Source organism: Nesoenas mayeri, assembly GCF_963082525.1.
Source record: "Nesoenas mayeri genome assembly, chromosome: 5".
NCBI classification, from domain to species: Eukaryota; Metazoa; Chordata; class Aves; order Columbiformes; family Columbidae; genus Nesoenas; species Nesoenas mayeri.
Window position 1 is genome coordinate 55602785 of NC_137548.1, and position 20047 is coordinate 55622831.

The 20047-nt window shown below is 37.3% G+C and overlaps 1 protein-coding gene across 10 annotated transcripts in view; it reads left to right on the forward strand.

Moving 5' to 3' along the window:
- SOX6 (SRY-box transcription factor 6) overlaps positions 1–20047 on the forward strand; it is a 375115-nt gene that overhangs the window by 217917 nt on the left and 137151 nt on the right. For all 10 annotated transcript variants that reach the window (XM_080344873.1, XM_080344876.1, XM_080344872.1 and 7 more), the window contains 2 exons: positions 6716–6888; positions 10547–10615. In XM_080344873.1, the coding sequence (XP_080200999.1) occupies positions 6716–6888; positions 10547–10615 (242 nt within the window). The remainder of the gene's footprint in view (positions 1–6715; positions 6889–10546; positions 10616–20047) is intronic.

A 20047-nucleotide genomic window follows, 5' to 3' on the forward strand; every position in this document is an offset into this window, starting at 1 on the left:
AGGATGAAAACCTCAGTATGATCCAAGCTAAAGGATGGAGAGTGCAGGGCCCTGATGATTGCTGTGGGACATGCCAGCAGCACAGAGCCAGCGCAGTGGCTGTGGTGACGGAGGTGCAGTGAGCCCCGCAGTCCTGGCTCTCTGCCCTCTCCCTCACCTGGCTGTGGCCATACTGACATGGGAACATGAAGGGTCAGCATGGCCTTACCCAGGTAATTTCATTGCCACTCGGCTACCTGCAATTTTATGGCTAGTGTGGGAAAGACAGTCCGTCCTATGATAAGTTTAGGATTGTATTAAAACTCTCCTCCAAATCATGTTAGTTTAAAATTGTTCCCACCTAAGAAATGGCTTAAGCATCCAAGGTTTAGTATATGTGAAACAAGGGTGAATCCTGCAGATTGTCAGTAAAGCATTTTCATCCTTCTCATAAGCTTAGCTAACTTAAGCTTTTTTTTTTGCTTTTTTCTTTTTTTTTTTTTTTAATCTAACAGATTTTGCTCTACAGAATGTTTTCAGTAGTTCCTGATATTAATTCCTGTTAGTGTTTATGGGTCTAGGGTATTAATTTTTCCTTGCTCCAAGCTTAAAACTCAGAATCATTTTGAGACATAAGGAGGGGGGATTCTAACACCTTCACAAGGGAAGCTGTCCAGTGTGGTTTGCATGCTGGACATGTTTGCTGTGCTGCCTTCTGCACTGGGATGCTACAAAGCACAATGGAAGCATTTATAAAACTTTTTATTGACTAAGGACTGGACAGTAGCATATGGGAACATCAACAATTGCTAACTGATCATGAAATAAAGAAATTTCAGTATTCAAGTGTTATAAAAAGAAGGGGGGAAAAAAAGTCATTCAGAACTTAGTCATATTGGTTCAGCTGTTGTAACCAAAGACTGACAAGATAACAGAGGTCTTTGTGGCTGTTTTCTACTGAAATGCTTTATCTTTATGATGCACTTGGGGCCCTTTAGAGTGGAAAGCTTTTTAAACTGCTGTTGGAGTTAGAACTCAAATTAGATGCTATTGCAATGGCAAGGGGGCTCCTTAGTCAGGCAGCCCTCACAAAGTGACTTTTATCTCCGAAGCCCTTCCATTAGATTGTTACTTTCTTCTGTTTTCCCTGTTTATTTTTGTTGACTTTTGCTGCCCTATTTTGTGGCATTTAAAAGGTGACCCAATCAAAAAAGGGTAAATGCTAAATGCTGGACAGAGCCTGTGAAGTAGAGACATCACAGCCTATCTGATGTGTGCTGCAGACTGCCGTGTTAGACAGAATGGTTTAACCAGGTTATCTCCGGGCAGCTAAGATCAAATACACTTTCTTTTATGTCTAGCATTGTGTTTTTACTTTCTTTTCAAACAATGTCCATTAAAAAAAACCAAAACAAAACAACAAAACTATCAGAGGAATTGATTCATAAAAGCTCTTTTTTAAAAAGAAAAAATTAAATGCTGAACTTGCTTAACATTATTCAAAATAAGTTTTGATTGTTGGTTTAATTGCTTTGGTTGATGATACTTTGGAGCTGCAGTTATGTGATTTAAAGCCCCTCTTAGTTTCTGGCAAAGTCCACAATTCTTTCTTGCATTACAGTCTCTTGATTTCATAAAAGTCACACTATGTGTTTATTCTGAAAACATAACAGGACTAATCATTTGTGATGTATTAATTTGTATTTCCTGTAAGTATATGGGGCAAAAGTTAGTTTAGATGCAGTGCATAAACACGGATGATATTTGTCATGCTTTCACTAATCACAGAATTCAAGAGAACCAATAATACTTTGCAGCTGTGTAGAGATTCCATGCAAAGATCTCAAAGCACTTCAGACGAATTAACTAACCAGACATAAACCCCTCTGACTGGTAGTGTTTTACTCTGTGTACATGTTGGGAAACTAAGGCAAGCACATTCAAGAACCCACAGTAATTCTGTGTCGCAGCTAAGAATCCGACTTCAGCAAGCTTTGGATCATTCCTATAAATTTTGGCTTATTTATGACTCCAGTATTTTGTCTTTTACTTATTCGATAGAATACGTGCTTTTATCTTGTTTTCTTCTGGTGAGTGTGAAAGAGATTAGTTTAAATTATACTATGAAAGTCTAGGGGTCTATTTTTTGTTATTCCTTCACATTTTTTTTTCCTTACCAGCAGTTATTACTCTGCCTCTATCTCATGACAACTTGCTACAAGGACAGTTCCAAATTTAACATTGAAAACCCTCCTGTATTTGTTGACATGCAGCTACATCTGTATATAGACTAAATATGTAGTAGGAGGTAATAGAAGTTTTGTAAGGTGGTAAACCAGAGGTTGCTATAGGAGCTATAGTTATAATTTTTTTCCAGTGCTTAAAGAAATCTGGGTAGATAAAATACAAAATGATGTTTATGATTTTTATTAAATTCATGAGAAGATTAATGAAGATGTTTCTATTACTTTGTGTACTGGAATTTATGTAGTATTGTGGTGGGTTTCAAAAGAAGGGTTTTGCCACAAGCAGAATTCTTTCTAAATGTAATTTTGGACCACAAGTTGAACTCTTCCCTCTTTTTCAGCAGATTTATAGCTACTTTTTATTTTCTCACTCCTGGTTAGATTGACCTATGACCAGAATTTCTCAAAAGTTCTCTTTGATGCCTTAGTTCTGTTCAATTTGACCATTTTATCTCAATTTGTGCTCAAAAGCATACAAAAAAAAAGGGTAAAACAATAAGCACACAAGGAAAAATTAAGATATTGCTACAATGAAATTATTTTTCTCAGCTTATGATTATAATCACAAAAGCAAGAATATATAACCAAAGAACTATTAAAAAAAAACCCAGTATTTTTTCTGAACTTTTGATGAGACTTACTGTTATATTTTAATTTTAAAAAGAAGTTCTTAAACACTATCGACTTCCCACCAACACTCAAAATTTAAAATACTGCTGGTAAAGGGAGTTAATGGATCAAATTCACTATATCTGAAGTCACTGAAATAAAGGCCCCTAAGAAAAATGTGTCAATTTTAAAGGTCTTTCCTAACTGAAGACCATTTTGTGATAGAGCCAAAGGTTAATAAAATCAGTAGTGAATGTAGCAATTTTACAGATAAGCTATTCACAACAAGTGTAGTTACTTGAATAAAAAGCTAATTCAGTTCTAAAATGCCACATGCAGTAGCAGTGAATAGCTGCTTTTAGGTGCTTTCTGGAGGAGGATAAAATACAGAATCACAGCACTCTTCTTTTCCAGCATCCCTGGCTGCCTGTAAATTGCTGTGAATGGGACTGTAGGCTGACAGGCTCTATTAAGACAAACTGCCTTTCTCATCGGAGAGATAAAATAAATCAGGTGTTTAGTCAAATTAAAATACTTCAGATGGAGCAGGCCCTGGGGAGCACTGATCCACCTGACAAATCTGAGAGAAACTCAAGACAGATGTGTTTTGGGGATAAGGAAGACCCCATGGAAAAAAAAAATGCACTGCTGTCTTCGGAGTAAGAGAATAGGATTAGAACAGAAAGTGAGCTGTGATATATAATATTTTATGGAAGCTGGCATATATACTGTATATTTTTTACAAAGCTTTTTTTGTTTTATCTGTATTTATGGCAAATACATTTTACAGATAGCTATATTTTTTATTTTATTTATAGACATTTGTAGTCAGCAGAAGTGGTTTATTTACTGGTAATGAGTTTAGGAATCTCATTGCTTGCTGCAGTAAGTGGATGTAAAACAGATGATGATGGCACACAGCTACTGATGACCTCTCTTGGCCCAACCCAATCAGCTCAATCTGGTCTGCATTCTGAGCAAGTTGGTTTTTATTGATATTTAAACTGTGAAATAATGGTTGGGATTTTCCACTCTAAAATTAAATTATACCTCTCCCTCAGCTGTTCATACAACAGCATTCTGCATTTGTGCTTTTTCTTGTATTGAGCAGTGTTCAGTTAGGTGTCTTGCAGCTTCATGGAGGTCTCCTTATTCTCCAGGAGCACACTGTGCATTTTGTGGTCATCAGTTCTATTCTGTTGTTGGATTACATAGCATAGCACAAATTAAAGAGTAGAGTACTTTAAATGGGGTCATTCGTTTCAGATGTGCTTCTCTGGGGGTGAGGGGAAGGAAAGAAAAACAATTACTATGAATTTGAATTCCTGAATAAGAACAGTTACTTCTTCCTGCTATTCTATAGAAGAAGAAGAAATGACCTTATAAATTTACTGCAACCTTATCAAATGGTTCTAACTAATCATAGCAAAACAATCAAATTTTGTGGCTTTAGCAGGCACTTTTTGTTGTAGCTTTCTACTTACATTATGAAGCAAGTACAAAATATACAGAATAACGTGGGAATGGAATAGGAGATTAATATCTGCTTTGGGTGTGTAAAATATTTTATGACTGTAAGATCAGAGGCCTGCATTACAATGCCAAAGCTGCCTGACAGATGTGCAGGTCTCAAGCTGTGGTTTCCCAGGTGGCCATGCATGGCAGTCAGTATCATTTGAGGCAGCGGGTTTCTTCCCATTGCCTTTCTAAAATAGGTGCAGTGGTTGATCTCTTTTAGTCATGATGGGCAAGGGAGTTTTTCTTTGGCAGAACAGTCTTTCCTCCATGAGAATGAATTTCAGTATACGATAATGTATTCAAAAGCACCTAAATAACCTTTGATTCATGGTGAAAAATCTTCAAGACTGTATAATACAGTTTAAGAGAGTTAGGTTAAGTCTATACTGAAGCTGCACATAATTGAACTGGTGTCAACAGTGTGGAGCTCAGCACAAGCTAATGGATCCTGGCAAGGCAGTGCAGACATTTTCATGGTTACATACCCACCTAAGCTTACTTTCAAAAATTTTTGTTGTTATTTTGAAACAGTTTTTTTGCACAGAATTCTTTTATTGCTTCAGTCGTGCATATCACACTAAAGTTTTACAGTGGGTTAGTTTGAACAGTAGAGTGTCCTTCAGCTTTAAGTTCATGCATCCACCATACTTCTTGTGACTAAGAACACTGATAACCATTTCTAAAATTTCTGCTACAACAGGAGTTACTCATTCTTCCTTGTCTGGAGACCTGTGTCACATATATACTGAATTAAAATTTGGCACTGCAGGGTACTGAAAGATCACTTTGTTGCAGACTCTTTTAAAACTAAGATTGGTAATAGTGGCTAAGAAAGTGAATATTTTCAGTTCTTTTTCTTGTTAAATGCAATTAAGAAATGTACAAAAAAAGTGTACCCTTTGTATTTGGGAGCTTGCGGTGTTAAGAGTGCATGACTTAAGCCATGCAGTTTCTTATTCCCTAGAATGCAATTGTAGACAGAGCTTTTCTTGTGTGCTGCTTTTGCAAATGAAATTCTGTTTAAGAATAATATTTATCACGTCATAGCACTATGTAAGTAGTAGAGCATCTTGGGTTTGAGGCCAGCTTGGCAGGAGTCTGTTTTGTCTTCCCTCTCCTTATGAAACCTGTCAACCTCTTTCTTCTCTTCCCTAGAAGATATCCATCTTATTTCTGGGAAGAAGGTGGAGTCATAATTTTGGTGACAGTTTCTCCATTCCCTCCCAGGTCCTGTTCCTCACACATTTTCTTCCTCTTCAAAAGTCCCGTGGCTTCTTTATCACAGTCTTCTATTGTGAATGGAGGAAAGGAAAGATGTGAATATCCTCTCTTGCGTGCAACTTCTCATATCATTGTGACAGATTACAGACCTGACTAGTTCTTGATTTGGTTCACTTCTTCTCTCTCAGTTTTCCAGTACAACAAAAAATTGCTTCATTTATCTGACTCGCAACTGTAAACCACTTTCAGATGCTCTTCCAATATTCCTGAACTGCTACCCTACTCTAATTATATTACCTCTTATAGAGCTGTGGGTCTGAGGTGCTCACACAAGGAAATTCAGTGTATGGCTCAAATTTGGAGCTGACATTGCTGTTTGTGACAGAGTAATATGTTCATATGTAGGATGGGATATTTTTGCATAGATTTGCAAAAGGACCCTGTAGTCTCTACTTAGGAGACCCATGCAATCTTCCTATAAACAGGCCATTAAGCATCATTAAGGCAAAGAATAAATGTACCGTAGTTTCATATTAATTAAGTACCCTCTGTAGAGTAAACTTTGAAAGTTAAATGAAAATTTTTAAGCCATTTTCTCAGGTTAGCCATTTCTCTTAGGGACAAGTAGAGCACATTTTTAATATGCATTCCATAACCAAAGATTACATTTACCCAAGTGACCTACCAGATATATGGGTATTTTAGAGAAATGATCAATAAACTATTAAATTTCTTCTTCCACTGAACAGCATTTTTTTTTTTTTTAAGCATTTTTACATACTTGGGTGAAAAAAACAACAAAATATATATAGTGAGGGAAAATGATGTCTAATAAACTGTGAATGTATTTATCACACTTGGCAGATTTAGATGGAAAAGTTATAGGGATTTGTACACAGTGCATTGTTAATTACTCCTGTCAGAAAAAAAGAAATGGTCTATATCTTTTCTGCTCCAAGTTTTATTATATTCTCCACTGCTTAGAGCACAGCAAAGCTTCTTTTGGGGGTCTCTTAGTATCATACATATTCAAGCTGCCACTTGAAATAAACATGTTGGTGATTCAGCCATTTTCTTTGTGAATATCGCTTGGTAACTATTGTCTGTCTCATATTTACAGTACATCTTTCCTGCACATTTAGGTACACCAGAAAGCCTGGCAGAAAAAGAGCGACAGCTCTCTACTATGATCACCCAGCTGATCAGCTTACGGGAGCAGCTCCTGGCTGCCCACGATGAACAGAAAAAGCTGGCAGCCTCACAAATTGAAAAACAACGGCAGCAAATGGACCTTGCTCGCCAACAGCAAGAACAGGTGAGGCTCCAAGAAAGAAACCTGTGAAAATGTTTCATGCAGAATGCTTATCATAAACACTGTCCTGCTTGGTGTTTCCTTTCATCTTTTGATAAAAGAGCTTAAATATCTTCAGAAATTACATCTGTTTCCAGAAAGAGGAAATCTTTTTGGATCCTGAGGGAAAAAAACCCCAAACTATTTATTTCCTAGAATCAATGGCATTTAATAGATTTCACAGTTCTTGTTTCTTGCCCTGAGATGTGATTTTGGGAGTTACAAATAAGCCAGACTATAGCCATTATTTAATTCCTCACCTTTTTGGAAAGAAAATAATTGAACCAGAAACCTTAAGCAGCCTCAAACCTTCAAATACCTTCTATGAGTAAGGTCTGACTTTTTTGTTTTAAATTTTTGTAAAGGTGCATTTGTCCAAAGAGCTGTACTTTTCTCATTGTACAAAAGTGTAACAACAGTGATCCCATACACTAGTCCCCTAGGCATTAGATCAGACAGATCCAAATTAATGAGTGGTTTTTAGGAATCTGACATTATTACTAGAATTATCTTTTCAGTTAAATGTATTTTATAGGATATATACAGCAATATATGCTCTGTTGATTTTAATGAGTTGTGACGTCTGGTATTTTATGTGCTTGAGTATTTGCCCACATGTAGGGATATGGACTCATCCTCTAATGGAAAATAACATAAAGGAACACTGTAAAAAATCAGAAGTTAGAATGTCATTTAGCCATCCAGAGATGACACAGTAATTAACTATTGACACTTGTGAATAAGCTAGCACAAATTAATCTTGACACATTTGCAGACGAGTGATATCTTACAGTGAACACTTTGTAATTATATTTCAAAATGAAAATTAAATGACACTTAAAACTAGGTTGTCATGCTCAATGAAGCGAGCATGTAGCTCAACCGATAGGCAAATAAAATTCAGAATTTGAGCCACATGGTGCTTGTGCACCCTACTTTACTGTGTCAAGCCTATACATCAAGACTATGCTATGGTAATTGCATTGCAGGGTATTGGATACATTTTCTATCACAGTACTGTTCCGTCTAAGAGGAACCATTGACATTAGATGCTTCCTGGTATATTTCTGTTTTTCATCAGGAAATGCCTATTCAAATGGTACTATATTGTCCACAGAGGTACAAAAAGCTGTTCACAGGCAGTCTGAACTCTGGCAAATCAGTGCCTTTGGACATATAAAAAAAGATCTCATCCTTGCCTTGGCTATAGCTTACCAACATCAGATACTGTGTGTCTATGAAAAAAGATAAAGCACTCAGAAGGAATTAAGTATTTTGAGAGTGGTAAAATACTAGAAGAGGTTGCCCAGAGAAGTGTTAGATGCCCCATCCTTGGAAACATTCACAGTCAGGCTGGATGAGGTTCTGAGCAACCTGCTCTAGTTGGAGATGTCCCTGCTCATTGCAGGGGGGTTGGACTAGATGACCTTTGAAGGTCCTTTCCAACTTGAACTATTCTATAATTCTATGACCCCTGACGCAGCTTCATGCAGTATCTGATTTTGATGCGAAATTACAGATTTTTTTTTTCTGAAGCTGACTATCACGATAATCTTTCTGTTACCTTCACTGAGATTTTGGCAGGAGGGACAACATAGACATAAACCCGACAGATCTTATATTTAGTGACAAGCACTACACTTAGAAGATGGAATAGCACAATTGGTGTGTTACCCATTAGAAACAGTAACTCAAGCACTCATACAGGTTTTAAACTACTCTCTGTAGGACAGTTACCATTAGAGTTGCGTTTCCAAGCATAGGCACTGCTGCTGACGAGTGATATAACAAGAAAGGACCTGAGGAGCTAGGAGCTGCCCCAGGGTTACCTGGACACGCATGCTGCTGGCTGTTTGAACTACCTTTATCACTAGCAGTCCAGAGCCTGCTTCTTCAGTCTTCATTCACCGTATTTTTATTGACTTTACTGGGAGATAGACCCAGAAATATTTGAACGTCAGGCTTATAAATGGAGTAGTAGGCTATGATAGTTGCTTAATTCCTCTTCTGTGTGGCAATTTACCTTGATCCAGTCCCAGAGTCTCATAGACCTCAATTTGTCTCTTTGAGGTCATATGCAAGACTTAAAATATGTATGAATTTTGTCAAAAGCAAATTTTAACTCTAGCCATGAAAAAAATGGCAGAGCTATTTCCAGGTGACAAAGTGAGAGATGGAATAAATGACAGACTTTATCTCTGTGTGTGCACAATTACAAGCTGTTAATATGTAACTGCAGATTCCTTAGGAGTTAATCTGAACAGTTTGCAGTAAAACTATGTGATTGTTTATTTCCAAATCAACCTTGCTGCAGTTCTGTAATTTTTTTATCATTAAAACATTTTACTTAGCTTTCTCTGTTTATAACAGAAAGAGTAAGCACGCTCAAAAGATAGTGGGGAAAGAGACCAGGAGGGTTTTTGCCAAAACTGAAGCAGTGGATTTGAGTGACCAAACTACCTTTGTCACCATCTTCTTGCTGTTTTATGTGGTTCCTCTGCTCTAGATAAATATTTATAGGAGGGGAAATTATATTTAAGAAATGAAGGTAGCAGAAGTGCTGAGACTGAGGTTTCCAGGAAACACAAATCTTGTCCTTGTTCCAGTCTGCTGCACAGTTGGACTCGATCTTAAGGTCTTTTCCAACCAAAATGATTCTGTGATCCTAAAGCAGAAGTCCAGTTGTTCCCCAGCTCCGTGTTACCACTGCAGGGAGCAGCTCGGCAGTCTGAGGGCAGGATCCTCTTTCCCTTCTGCTCTTGCATACTGGTTTGGGATGGTTTGTAGCAATCATGGTGAGAGGGGTGAGGGTATGTCTGGGACAGATTCTGTCTCCTTAGTCTCTTAGTGCTCCCTGCCCAGAACACTTGCCTCTCTCCATCTATGTTAGAGAAGGGATTTAGTGAACCTTAACCATCCAGATCCCTTAGTGAATCTACCAAATGAGGGTAAGAATATCTACATATTTCACAGAGTTGTGTTGAGGATAAGTTACTGAGCATGAGGTACTGCTTTTACACAGAATGAGACCCTTGTGTACTTCCAAGGAAGACTTGGAGATTTACAAGCGAAGTAATGTGCTGCTCATTGTGAGTGAAGTTAGAGAAGCTTGCCCTAGGAGCTTGTGCTGAATAGCGAAACATCTATAAATACTAGCTAAGGCTCCAGTTCAGCAAAGCAGGAAAATGTGTGTTTAACCTTAAGCACCTGAGTAATCCCATCCCATTCAGCAAAGCACTTAATTTTAAGCATGTGTTTCATTCCCATTGTAGCTAACAGTAATGCATCATAGTCAAAGATCACCACAGGCTTAAATGCTTTGTTGAATAGTGATGAGATTATTCACACGCACACAGCTAAGCCCATGTTTCTATGCTTTCCAGAGTTGAGGCCTAAGTGCTTAAAATACATATTTCTTACTGGCTAACTAGATTGTTATGTTGTGTATAAATTTAAAACATTTATGTCACATATGCAGATACTTCTACAGCATCCTTCATTAAAAAAAAATTAAATGATAATAAAAATATAACAAAGAATAACTAATAACATATTTTTTCCTCAAAAATATTGACGTTTCATTATTACTATTTTAACTTAATAGAAATTTTATTTCTAACAGATTGCAAGACAACAGCAGCAACTTCTGCAACAGCAGCACAAAATCAATCTACTGCAGCAGCAAATTCAGGTCAGTGTGTTTTATTGCTCTCTTCTGATTATACTTAAATTCCATTTATGGAGAGGGAAGGATCTGAAATAAAGCAGCCACCTGCTTTACTAGCAAGCCTCCGTAAAGATGTTCTTTATGGAGGGTCTTGTGTCTTAGAAAATTATTGTCAAACATCTTTTTGGTGGAAAGAGCTTTTCTTTAATAAGCACAGATTTCTTCTAAAAGTTATGAACTATTTCTTAAATCTTGTCATTTAATTCTGAAATCTGCAATCAGTTTGACTTGTATTGTGCTAAGTAAAAGCAGATTCTGAATCATTGTTTATAGAACTCCTTATTCTACAGAGGTGAAATTGGCTTTATAAGAAGGTTAGATGAATGTTTTCCATTTCATTAACTGAAGCAAACATCTAAAGAATAGGATAATAGGCACTGAGACAGTACTGAGTCCCTGTGACCGGTCTGCTCATGTACAAAGACCCACAGGTATATGTGTCCCATGTGCCTTTGGCGTAACTGAACCTTTGTGGATCTGGCAGTGTTTTGGAGGTATTCAGTTATCTGTACTTGTACTCAGAACCTGGTTTAATTTTGTGCAAATATATGTGGGTAGGGACTGACATGTAGGTAGAGGCATTATTTACATGTGACTGTGTTACATTCTTCGCTTCCCACTTTGTTTGAAAGCATTTCCATGGGCCTGCTCTTTGATTTAAATATTTTGGTTTGGTCTGACAGATGATTGTGCTGCCAATTATTTCCTATAAGCTTCTACTATGATTTTTTTCCTTAATCAGACAATTGCCATGTTACTGGATGGAAAACTGAAGTTTTTCCTTCCCTCATCCCAAAGGAATGTTTGTAAATGCTTTTGCAAATATTGTAATTCAGTTTCGGTTACACTTTAAGGAGTTTAATTAACATATATAAATGTGTTGATACCTGGGATGAGAGACACAATTGAATTTTAAAGCACCGTTTTTGCCTTTGTCTACTGGAAGACTGCACGTTCATATTAGGTGTACATAAAGGATGGGAGAGGCATAAGAATAGTGAAAGGAAAAAATACACCATCTTCTCCTAAGTGGTATTTGCAAGTCTGGCTTTAGAAAACAAAGGATCATATTAAAAAAAATTTACTTGGCGTAAAAGCTAAGACTGAAACATGGATGAGTCTGCTAAACAGAACAGTTATTTGCATGAGGAATTTCTAATTTTTTAAATTCCTTTAAAAATTTGGACACAGAGGAATCCCGACCAGGTAATTTTTGTTCCTATTTGGCAAATGTGGGTATGTTTTACTAGGAAGTATCTTGCTCTGTAGTAAAAAGTTCAAAGGTAGTTTATGTTTCAGTTCACTCAATACTTTCCAGTAGCTTTACCGTTCCACTGACTCTGGGAAATGTGGTCTTAGAATAGGCTGCACATTAATTTTAGAATAGATTGCAGGTTTGTTTTCTTGTTTACTCACAGTTTTATGCTTACACAGTGCTGAACCCTCCACAAGTTTTCATTCCCATCCTTTCCTAGACATATATACAAAGAAATGTTTTAATGATGGTTCTGTTCGTGTGAGCTAGATTATTTCTTGGTGGTCTTTCCCTATATATGTTTCAAATTTCTTGCCAATATAAGCTACTCTTATTCCATAGTTCCTAAATAGTTTGGCCTCTTTATTTGTATTTACATGAATCTGATCAGCGTATTTGAGGCAGTGAGGACTTTCCTCTCCCAGCTTGTTAGCCTCATCGGTAGTGGGCATCTAATCACCCAAGGAACATTGTAGAGTCCAGTATGAAGCCCTGGGTATGTTGGGCAGATGCCATCTCAAATATACGTTGAACTTAGGAGAAGATTTCTAAAAACCAGTTTGTTAGGAGATTGTTTCTTAGGCTAAACACCAGCTCACATAATCCATTTGCTTGTGAGCCGACTAGTTCTTTGTTTATTTGTTCTTTCTTAATTCTGTGGCAGGTTTGCTGGCCAAGAGTTGCTTGGGAGAGAAGTTAGTTACTAAGTTGCCCATGCAATTTGTAATAGGTTTGTTGCTCTTGAATTGATTATGAATGTTGCAGTTTGTTGAGACCTGTAGCTCCTGCAGAGCTATAGATTGGATGAAGAGGCAGAGGAGAGATTCAGTGCTGTGCTGGTTCTCCCAGGTCCCCTCCCAGCATCTTCCCAGGAAACCTCAGTACTGATACTGAAGTCACACTGGTGACCCTGGGTGGAATCCTGCCAAAAGCAGGAAACTGCAGTGCAAGTTCTGTCTCAGCTAATTATCCAGATTATTTTTCATGGTGAACAGAGAGAAGCAGAGTGAATAGTTTTAGATGCAATTCATCTTGTCCTAAAGTAGACATTTAAAATGTCAGATGAATTGTTCCCTAAAATGGCTGTTTCTCTCCATTAACTATAAAGGAAATGCATGCTGATGCCTAGAGTGTAGGCATCTGAAGCGAGATGAAGTGAATCACTCTCTCCGAGGCTTGAGGGGAAAAAACAATTTTCTAATAAACATTGACATTCTCAGTGTAGTTTTTGGGCTTAGTAGAATTTGGAACTTTCTTGATTTTATTCAGAAGGTGCATTTGTTTAAAGACATTCTTGAGCAACCCTTTTCAGGAAACAGCAATTACATAAAATGGTGTGGATTCTTATTTATACTTTGTATGCATGGAAAAACAATAGTACTCTTCCCTGACACTCCCCTTTTGAAGAGATTACAAAATATAAGTAGCACAGGTGCCAGTTCCATCTGGGCAAGGGCCTATTCATGGCACAACTACTTGAAATAAGTACACTGTGTTCTCCAGGATGCAGGAATGGGGCATTGCTGATGCAACGTTTTCATCACAAGACACACAGTGTACCACTGTCATCTTCTGAGGTAGAGTGTTAATTCTTATATAATAATTTCTGTGAATAAATGCATCCAGTTTATTTAACCATTTAAACAATTAGAAATTACTTCAGATGGGGCTTATGAGATTTCTGTCAACCACATATAAAAGTGGAAACAATCCATACTGAATAAAACACATCCTTCTCTGGACACCTACTAGGTTCATTTACTGAGAATTCTAATTATTTGTTATGTAATATTTACATTGTGTTGTATATTATTCATCTATTTAATCATTTTAAGACCCACTTTCATTTAGTTGTTGATTTTTGGTTTATTTTGTTCTTAAGACAATTTACTGGAGCACCTTACTCAAGACTTGTTCTACATCCAAAACTTTGTCAACAATCTGTGAGCAAAGAGGACATTAGCCAGGCTTAGTATAAGAAAACAACATAGGTATTTCAAGAGTACTGCAGTCATTAAATGTTCTGCTTAATCATCTCATGTTTTCTAAGTGAAGGTAGTATTACTTTCAGGGTGTGCATGTTGGGGAAAGCAGTTTTGTCTCTTGGCTAAAGGGAATAGGAATCTGGAGTTGTTCTCAGTTCTGTCTCTGATTATCTGAAATTTGGCAAATTGTTTCCTGTCCCTCAATTTAAATGTAATGTTTTCAGAATCTTAAATGAAAAATTTCAGATAAATGTACTGTGTTATTACTTTTCAGCTCAAATGTTCATAATGTTCATAAACACTCTCCTGCAGAGGAGTCCATAGAAATGGGAGGAAATCTAGTATGTCAAATTAAGTTCTTTGTTCAGCAAAGCTGTGCAGAGGAATTATTGCTTTTAGTGGAAATAAAGTTGAGAAAATACTGTAGGGCAAGAAAGAGCTCACAGATCAGTCTCCAGGTTGATCCAGATTTTAAGGAATTTCATTTTTTTGTTTAATAAAAAGTATTCATTCTTAAAGTAGAAGGGACAAAACGAGACTTTTTCAAGGATAGCTCTTTGCCTGTGCTGTGAAAATGAAAACTTCTAGGAATAAGGAAAAAAGCTGTTTAAAGGAAGAATTTGGTGGTACATCATGAAGGTAAGATTACACTGGAGGAAGGGGCTTACATCTGTGATCTCTAGAACTGTTCCAGGCTTGAGAATCACTCGAGGCCCTGAAATCCCTGAGAATTCAATGCCTCATTGCTGAATTCCGTCCTTTCAGAATGAGGCGTGGGGACAACTTCTGACCCCACCATATCCAGCTGAAAGAGTGGGTTACATCTCACTGATGCTTGGAGCATGTTGCTCCAGGATTTCCCTCAAACAGGAGTGGTGGTGCTACTGTGGATTTAAGGGATGAAAGTTTGAGGGCTGCCCTCCTGTGGTGGGGAAGCTTCCTTAGGGTGAGTCCTATATTTTGTCTGAAATCTTTAAAAGGGGCACCGGCTGTTGAGCTATTCTGCAAAAATCTGTGATGGGTATTACAGTGATAGCTGATCCAAACTGATTTCATCCATTTCCCTTCACCTTATTCCTCTGTACTATGTTCAATGCCATTGTAGAGCATTTCGTTTTCTGTTTGAATCAGTATGACTTCCATTGCATAGAAAAATTGTCTTCCTCTGCTTTCATAAGTATTCTGTTTTAATTCAGCCACTAGAAATTATTCCTAATAGTATATTTTTTTCTAGTTTAAATCTATACATTTATGCTGTTGTAGTTTCTTATTTTTTGCATTTTTCTGTTTCAGTCAAAAAGAGTGAACATGATTACCATGATAGTAAAAAAACAAACAAAAAAAGAATAGTAACATAAATGTTACAACTATTTAAACTGTCCTTGAGCAGGAATCATTTGAATTATACTTAAACTTAAGAGGCTGAACCAATGAGTCTCTCTTCTTATCCATGATTAACTACTGACAATTCAGGTACCTGGTGAGCTGAATAAGGACTATCTCTTTATGTGAAGTACATGTCTAAAGATCAGGAATAATTACATTCCACATTAGCCTTCATGGCCTCCCTGACCTGGTTAATTAATTTTTTGCTAGGATAATAATAGTAGAAATAGATTTAAAGATATGCTTTATCGTTAAGTATGTAACTGACCTCCAATATTAATAGCTGAACCTTTCATTTATTGCCTTTTGGAGATGGGTTAAAACTCCTTGCAGTGAGCTTGCTGAAAATGCACAAGCTGAAATCTAGTTATTGTCAGTTCAGTTCCGCTCTCTGAGGCTTCTTTGTAAACTGGATTTAGCAAAAAGCAATTGCAATGCTACTGTTCTGGCACTAGGGAATATTTTCCCCGACTTTTTTTTGGTTATTGATCATGAAACTTACCCCCTTCCAGCAAGCTCTGAACAGGACCAAATAAAGCCATTGAAAGCAATTTGATACATCTATTGGCAGCGTACGCAGATCAGATACTCCCTTGAAAGAGAGCGAGAGTTATAAACAAAGCTTAGAAGTCTAGGAATAGCCCCCAGCTTCAGCAGACCCTTAAAATATTTTGTAATTGTATCTTCAATCATGAATTAGCCAGGAAAAACAGACCTTTTTTGCCTTTATATTTCACTGCTGTATGCTGGTTTTAATTGCCCACAGGCACACTGTTGTGATCTTCTTTGGAAGTTTAAAACCAGGATAAAAATGCAAATCTAATTATTTCTTTTATCTAATCTAATTAACTTTTACAAGTAATGATAGCTGCACTGTAGCCTGCATCAAACATTTTAATAATGATGTTTCTGGATTAAAGAATAGGTAAAACTACTGTAATTTATAAGCAGTCAAGATTATGGCAGTAGAAAATGTAAATGATTGTGGTGGCTTAATAAACTATAGCTACAGTTTATTAATTTACAGTAGAAAGGATACATTTCCCTTAAATTCCAGTTCACTCATTAATTGGCTCCCAACTGTCATTGGTATCTTTTTTCTTTTTTCTTTTTCTTTAACAGTTCAGTATTAAAAAAAATCTAAGTCCCCTCTGCAATGCAGTTGTGTGCACATGGAAGAGACAAATGCTGTTCTGTGCCTGGAACTTGTATAATAGTTGGCTGCTAAATCCTTGATTCAAATTCGGGGGGTTCTGCTGTGGGCATGGCATCACACTTCTGCCCAGCTCATAACTTGCTTAGTTTTCTTCAACGGAGAAAAGACAAATATGCTAAACATCAAGATCAAATGTTTCATATTTTATTTATTGTTACACAGCGGCTTGCTAATGAGTTATAAAGTCCATATTTGATAAATACCCAAGGAAAAGCTCTGTTACAGGCCAGCTTTTTCCAACAACAAAAAAAATCTTTATTGCTGGCTGGTTTGGAATTTTCTCTGTCAGGTGTGTGGGAAGAGCAGCAATGTGGGATCCTCACCTTCACCCAGCAGCCTACCCTTTAATAAATATTCCAGCAATGCTCCTTATCCTCTGTTCAGTCTCTTCTGTACTAAAACCACCTTGGCATGACAGCATGGTGGTAGCCTAAGCAAAAAAGACACACTGCACTAAAGGTTCCCCATCGTGTGCTGCTCCTAAGCTTCTGCTCTTGCACCTTGGTCTCCCATTTGCATGGATCCTGCTAGCTGCTGTGCCCCTGGTGCCCCCAGCCCCTGAAAACAAGATTTATCCTGGCGAAGGAGAAAGTAGTTCTGGATTTGACTCTTGACACAGTCCTTAAAACTGTGCAGTCTTGAGGTGGAGGAGTGGGTTTTTAACAATTTTTACTGTGACCTTCTAAGAGTTAAATTAGCTTTCCTGCAGTTTTCTAATTCACAATATGGTGTTTTTTAAATTTTATTTTAAATAGCTTTATTTCATCTACCCGAGTCTAAAGAAATTGTATTTAATGCAAAAATTAAGCCTTGTGTATCTCTTTCATATGACTTCTCTAATTATAGAGCAGTAAATGGTAGAATAGCATATGTTAGCAACATGAGCAGCAGTCTATGAAATGAGCTACAAGTTAATAAAATGATCTTGTGGTGGTGTTGGCCAAATGTTAGCACACATGTTTCGGAAAGTCATATTTCAACAGACTTGAAGAATAGGACTTTGGCACACGGGTGCTGAACATGATCTGATGTGTGGAAATTAGTTAAACCAAAGTAAATGTCATTGTTTCTCAGGCTCATGTTGGTGCAGAAAATGATAGTAGCTGCCCTCCCACTTTCCCTCTCCCACGTCTGTTTTAAAATTGGAAATGAAGGCACAGGCATCCATCCTTCCCAGTTCAAGAACTGCTGCTTGGTTGCTCTGGGCGTGCTGTGTTGCAATCTTGCCAGTGGCTTAAGGGCTTGTTCTCAGCCGTGCCCCTGTCAAAGCCAGGGGCTAAAATCTCATTGATCCTATTGAGCCCAAACACTCGTTTTACAGCCTTTGCTTACAGAAGGGCTTCAGATTTGAGCCCTGTTAATTTAGGGGGAGATTATATCAAGTTCTTGAATAGCAGTAGAGGATCAAGCAAATTTTTGCTACCCACCTGTACTGCTGCCCAGGGGTCACTCTCAGCTGGTGATCTGCCCATTTCAACTAAGCCTGGGGTGACATGCTGCGGCAGTCTCAGCGTTTGCCGATCCAGTCTAGTTTGGCAGGTATTATGCCCTTCTGAACCCCTTTGGTGCTATTCCTCTGGTAGTACAGGTCTGCATCACCCTCTCTGTCAGTCTGCACAATGCAATATTTGGAATAATGCACTAAGAATAGAGTATTTGTTTCAGCATAGAAAACCAGTATCCTTCCTAAGTGGTATGTGCACAAAGTAAAACGGATAACTGGGAGCAGAAATTGTGGCCAGTGGCAGCCTACCAACAGGGCCAATCCTGTGAAGTCTTGCTTGATTGAGTAATACTTGCATAGCCAATATTTGATGACTTGTATATTGAAGTATTGCTCACGTAAATGGGCTTTGCAGAATTGAGCACCTCATATGGGGGAGACCTGAGAATATTAGTATTGTGCTTGGAATATCAAAGACACAAATGAGGTGGGGCTTTTAGGGCATGTAATTTGTTTTATTAGGCAAATAGATGTTGGAAAAAACAGGCTACCTTTTGGGCACACCAGCTCTTTTTCAGGTCCTACATCAGAGTTACATCAAAACATATCCCAGGACTGACTGAAACTGCCTAAGATATTGACCTTTCATTTCTAATTAGTTACTTTTTCAGTGATGATTTTTATGATTGACAACCATGTGATGGCCAAGAGAGAAAACAATCAGGATTTGCATTTTTTTTTTTCCAAAACCTCCACACTATTTGACACACTCATCAGGAGATAGTGAATAAAGAAAATAGTTAATAAATGTTAGTATTGAAATGACTTGATTTATGGAGATATTCAGGTATACAGGCAAGAGTGGAATGTGATGATATCAGAGGTCAAAATCTCTGTCTGCAGAAGCAGCTATTTGGAGGAAAATGATAAAGTACAGCCCCACATAAAAAGGCCAAAAGCATTTAGCAAATAAATTGTAAAGTACTTTTGGAAATCTCACAGTAAAATCTTAAATTTACCAGATGGACTAAATCCTGACCTAAAGAATCAAAATGTGTTTTAGTTGTAATTGGGGGAATGTTCCAGAATACAAGTGTATTACTGAATCAATTTGAGCATAAAAACATATTTTAAATGTATTTATTGTCATGACAGCAAGGAAGAAGTGCATCTCTCTCTGAATCCATTCAGGAGTTATGAATTCACATAAAGAAAGTAGTAGTGTGTGCAAACCGGTAAATGAGCAAACCAGATGCTGTTTAACATTTGCTATACATTTGATGGCGTATATGTAAAAGTAAAGTGAATGAATATGTCTGATATTGGCTGTGTTATGCAACCAGCTAATCCAGACACTTGCAAAAACGTCAAAGCATAGCTCTCAAGCAAAGGTGAATGGCCTTGCCTGGAATCTGATTTTAGGTCATTGTTAATGTAGGGAAAACCTGGATAATGCCTGCAGTTTACACCCTATTTCCTTTTGTCTGTTACATTGGAATCCCTTCTCCCCAAATAATTGGATAACGTAGTGACTTATGTTGTATGCAAGACTTTTGCTTGTTTGAAAGAACTAGTCTTTCCTATAAATCTTGTATATATCATCTTCAGCAAGTTGGGCATTTGCACAGCTTGGGTAAATTATGTCTATATTGAGAATCTAAGAAGTTACACAGTGTGCATTCCATACTTGAGGGATGGGAAATAAAAATTGATATACTGTGCGACACATGATATAACACAGTGAAATATCTTTTAAATTCCAGAGGGATGCACTGACATCACCACACTTAATTCACATACAGTAACTCCCACAAAATGTTATTAATTTTAAATTGAAGTTTGTAATCATTCAATAAAAAGAAAATAAATGATGTAAACAGTATACAATGGTGCATTATGAAATGCTGAATTCATCTTATTCACCCACCCAAAATGACAGTATGTTAAAAAAACATTAAAGTTGTAACACCAAATAATAAAAGCAAAGAAATTCACAGTTGACGGTGAAGTGTGAAATCCATCTTGAGGCACATCACCGCCCCACAGTATAGAAGGGCACTTCTGAGTTAGGGAACTTTATTTTAAAGTAAGGTATTAGTCATTTTTATTC